Here is a 4,756-nt window from a genome sequence, read left to right as displayed (position 1 = left end):
TTCTTTCGAAAGACATTTTAACAAAGGCACAGAGTATCCTCTTTTGTATAATTCATCACCAATCAACACAAAACTAGCTACTTTCTTTGCCATTCTTGCATCCGGTTCAACTCCTTGTTCTTGGCTCTTTATTACTTCTATGTAAGTCTTCATCCATTCATCTTTTGAGGTTGCGATATTCAAGCATTCTTCCACACTCACTGTTGGCTGACTAAGAGTTTGCTGTATGATGGAGTTGTGTTGCCCCTGTCGTTGTTGGCTTGCTAGTTTGGATAATGAGTCTGCTTTCATGTTTAGTTCTCTTGGAATATATTTCATTTCGGCCTTATTAAAACATTGCATAATATTTAACACTTTATGACAATATTTCATCAGTAATGGATCTTTTACCTGATACTGTCCCTGCACCTGTCCCACCGAAAGTTGAGAGTCACTTTTGCAAATGACATTTTCAACTCCCATGTCTCTGGCTAATAGTAACCCTGCAACAAGAGCTTCATATTCGGCTTGGTTGTTGGATGTTCTGAACTCAAATCTTAGCGCCATCTCCACCTGGAAGTTATCTGGTCCTTCAAGCACTATTCCTGCTCCGCTACCTCTTTTGCTTGATGCGCCATCTACATACAATGTCCATTGCTCCTGCTGTGTTGTTGTCGGCATTTGAATAATAAAATCCGCAAGGGATTGGGCTTTGATAGGTCCTCTTGGCTCGTACTTGATTCCATATTTTGATAGCTCCATCGACCACGTCACCATCCTACCTGCAAGTTCTGGTTTTCTCAAAATTTTGGATATTGGATAATCTGTTCTCACAATTATCTGATGATTCTGAAAATATGGCCGAAGACGTCTCGCAGCATACACCAGGGTTAAGGCTACTTTTTCAATCTTGGGATATCTGGTTTCGGCACTCTGTAGGGATCTACTCACAAAATATATTGGTTTTTGCTCTGGGGTTTCTTGTATCAAGGCCGCTCCTATGGCTTCAGCTGAGGTTGCTAGGTAGACTATGATGGGTTGGGTTAACACTGGTTTAACCAAGATTGGTGGTTCGGCCACTATAGTTTTGATTTGAGAAAAGGCTTGCTCACATCGCTCATCCCACTCAAAGGTTTCGGATTTTTTTAGCAAGTTTACTATTGGTTTGGTTTTTTCGGCAAGAATTGGTAGAAATCTTGATAATGAGTTAAGTTTTCCCACTAGTCTTTGTACCTCCTTCAAATTCTTTGGGCTTCCCATCTTCATTATTGCTTCGCACTTGTCAGGGTTTGCTTCAATGCCTCTGTTTGTCAACATGAAACCTAGAAATTTTCCACCTCTTACCCCAAAAACGCATTTTTCTGGATTAAGCCGAATTTCGTATTTTCTTATCTGTGCAAACACCTCCTCAAGGTCTTCCAAGTGTTTCTCTATCTCCCCTGATTTCACAACCATATCATCAACATATACCTCCATATTTTTTCCGATCTGATCCTTAAACACCTTGTCCATCAACCTTTGATATGTTGCTCCAGCATTTTTCAAACCAAAAGGCATGACTTTATAACAATAATTCGCGGTATCTGTGGTGAAAGCCGTTTTTGGAACATCTGGCTCATACATTTGTATTTGATTATACCCCGAATAGGCATCAAGAAAACTCATCATCTCTTGTCCGGACGCCCCATCCACTAACCGGTCTATGTTGGGTAATGGGTATGTATCTTTCGGGCAAGCTTTGTTTAAGTCTGTATAGTCTGTGCACATTCTCCACTTTCCATTTGGTTTTTTGACAAGCACTACATTGGATAACCATGTTGTGTATTGAGCCTCTTTTATGAAACCAGCTTGCATTAACTTCTCAGTTTCTTCTATTGCTGCTTTTCGTCTTTCTTCTCCCAACTTTCTTCTTTTTTGAGAGACCGGTCTTGCTTCTTGACATACAGACAATTTATGACAAACTACTTTCGGATCAATCCCAGGTATATCAGATGGTTTCCAAGCAAACAAATCTTTGTTGTTACGTAACACTGTGATGAATTTACTTAACAACTCTTTGGGCAAACTTCCACTTACATAAGTGCATTGCTTCTCGTCTTGACCCAATACCACAGTTGTGGTCTCTTCTTTTGGTTCTATCCTTTCGTCATTTATTCTTGGGTCCAAATCGGCCATTGCCACCATTCTTTCAGTATCATGGTTTGCTCTTAAATTCATCTTTAAACCTGCTACATAACATTCCCGAGCATCTTTTTGATTGACATTAACCATTGCTATCTCACCCTTTTTTGTTGGGAACTTCATAGCCAAATGCGGTGTTGAAACTATTGCTCCCAGTTTATTCAAAGAGGATCGTCCTAATAACACATTATACGATGTAGTAGCATCCACCACCAAATATCTGATTTTGATCTTTTTAGTTTTATTACCTCTTCCAAATGTGGTCATCAAATCAATGTACCCCTTAGTGTTAACTCTTTCTCCCGAAAAGCCAATGATCTGCTCTCGGAAAGGTACTATATCTTCTTCTCTTAAATGTAATCTTTTGAAAGTATCCCAAAATAAAATATCAACTGAACTCCCTTGATCAACTAAGGTTTTCATAACGGCGTATTCGGCTATTTCTACCGTTATCACCATAGGGTCATCGTGATCGGGATCAATCTCTTGAAAATCTTCATCTGTGAAAAGCATTGGTGGCAAGGTTCTTCTTTTGAAAATATGATTAATGGTTCTGATACTTCTCCAATGTTGTTTTCTTGCTGATGAGGATTCCTTTCCTGAAAAACCTCCTGAAATTGTGTTTATAAATCCTCTGACCGGCCTACCCAGACTTCGTTCCCTACTCCGCCTTACTGACTGAGTGTTTTGATGATCCCTATCACTTCTTCTTTCTAGCCTCCCATCTCTTCTATCACTTCATTTTTCAACTCTTTTTTCATCTCTTCTTTCAAATCTTTCAACTCTTCTCTGGCCCATTTCTCCCCCTCTCGATCCTCTCTCAGGACTTAACCTTATTCTCGCATTTCCTCCTTGGACGAAGCGTTTCAACTGTCCAGCTTGAATTAATTCTTCTATTCTATCCTTCAACCCGATGCATTCTTCTGTATGATGGCCATGATTTTTATGATACTCGCAATGCTTGGTATGATCTGCTCTTTCTGGTGTTCGTGCTTTTCTTAGTGGTGGTATTATTTCTGTTGCCATAGCTTCTTGTAAAACTCTAGCTCTGTTTGCATTCAAAGGTGTGTATTGTTGGAATTTTCGGCTTCTGAATTCTTCTCGGGCTCTTCTTGCAGCAGGTGGGTGTTCTCTTTCTATCACCCTCTTCTCACCTCCATCAACCCTTACTTGGTTTCGAAACTCCCTTAATTCTTCCATTTGCATAAATTTTGATGCTCGTTGCCTTAGTTCATCCAAATTGATTGCAGGTTTCTTGCAGAGACTATCGGCAAACGGTCCCGGTTTTAATGCCGTGATCATATGATGCATGGTGACTTCTGGGCTAAGATTTCGGATTCCCAAAGCAACCTTTCCAAAACGTTCCATGAACATTCTTAAGGATTCTCCTTTCTCTTGTCTTATGTTCAGTAAGGCGATTGACGTTAAATGATGAGGACGACTAGTTGCAAATTGAGCGCCGAACTTTTCTATCAACGTATCAAAACAATCTATACTCAAAGGTGGGAGGCGCGTAAACCAACTCAATGCTGCCCCTTTCAGAGTTGTAGGAAATACTCTGCACATAACAGCATCATTCCATGTATACAAGCTGATTTGAGTAGTATATATTGCAATATGCTCATCAGGGTCCGTACTCCCATCATATTTGTCAATGGTCAAGTTCTTCCAATTGTCAGGCAACGGAGTATTGATTATAACATCATAAAACGGATGTTTTCTAGAAGATGTCCCTGCACAAACCCCAGAGTTTTCAAGCCATCTTCTTCTGGTTTGGGAACTTTCGTTGTGATACAGCCTCTCATTCACTTGTATCCTAGGTTGAACAGTTTCGAAAGATGAATTTCAAAACCTTTTTCTCTTGTAACTTTCTCCTCATGTGTGCGTTTTCGGCTCTCAACATACTCAATTCTTCTTCATTATTCTTCTTTAACATCTCGAATTCTTTTTGTAATTGGACCAACATTGCCATTGGCATGTTAACACTATCTTCCCGGTCTCCACCTTGTTCTCCTCCTTGACTCATCTTGTCTTTAACCCTTCTCAATTGACCCTCGGCCCCACGGTGGGCGCCAAAATGTTCTTACAACAGGGACCAAGAACACTCGAAAAAAGTTAACAAGACTAATTCTTCAATCTTAGGCTGAATACTATCTTGAGCTGGATACTTAATTTCTTTCCTTGGTGGGAACTCTTGACTTCTCCTCTCGGCTGGTGCTCTCGGCTAGTGCTCTCGGCTGATACTCTCGGCTTCTCCTCTAGGTTGGTGCTCTCGGCTGATACTCTCGGCTTCTCCTCTAGGCTGGTGCTCTCGGCTGATACTCTCGGCTTCTCCTCTAGGCTGGTGCTCTCGGCTTCTCCTCACAACAGGTGGGGGGTACCTGCAAGTCGCTCCAATGCCAAAGTCAGAAAAGGTTTAATATTTATCAGATAAAATCACTCTTACCTCTTTCTATCTCTGAACTCCTATTTATAGAGTTTCTTTAATGGGCTTTCCCCTTTACTCTTGGGCTTTCTTTCTGCACCTTTTTTATTATTTGTGCACCCCTCTTGCAAGTTTTTATCTAACTGGGCTTTTACGACATTTATATTTTTG

The 4,756-nt window shown here is 40.6% G+C and overlaps 1 protein-coding gene across 1 annotated transcript; it reads right to left on the bottom strand.

The window, feature by feature from the left end:
* Positions 1-2,898: 2,898 nt before the first annotated feature.
* On the bottom strand, positions 2,899-4,186 carry LOC137817374 (uncharacterized). Its single transcript, XM_068620659.1, has 2 exons — positions 4,125-4,186; positions 2,899-3,976 (listed from the first exon to the last, which is right to left on the bottom strand). The coding sequence occupies exons 1-2, from the start codon at positions 4,184-4,186 to the stop codon at positions 2,899-2,901; spliced, it is 1,140 nt and encodes a 379-aa protein (XP_068476760.1).
* Positions 4,187-4,756: the final 570 nt, after the last annotated feature.

The sequence above is a fragment of the Phaseolus vulgaris genome, chromosome 7 (assembly GCF_051622355.1).
Source record: "Phaseolus vulgaris cultivar YP4 chromosome 7, ASM5162235v1, whole genome shotgun sequence".
In the NCBI taxonomy this organism is placed as follows: Eukaryota; Viridiplantae; Streptophyta; class Magnoliopsida; order Fabales; family Fabaceae; genus Phaseolus; species Phaseolus vulgaris.
This window is presented reverse-complemented; position numbering and strand designations above follow the sequence as displayed.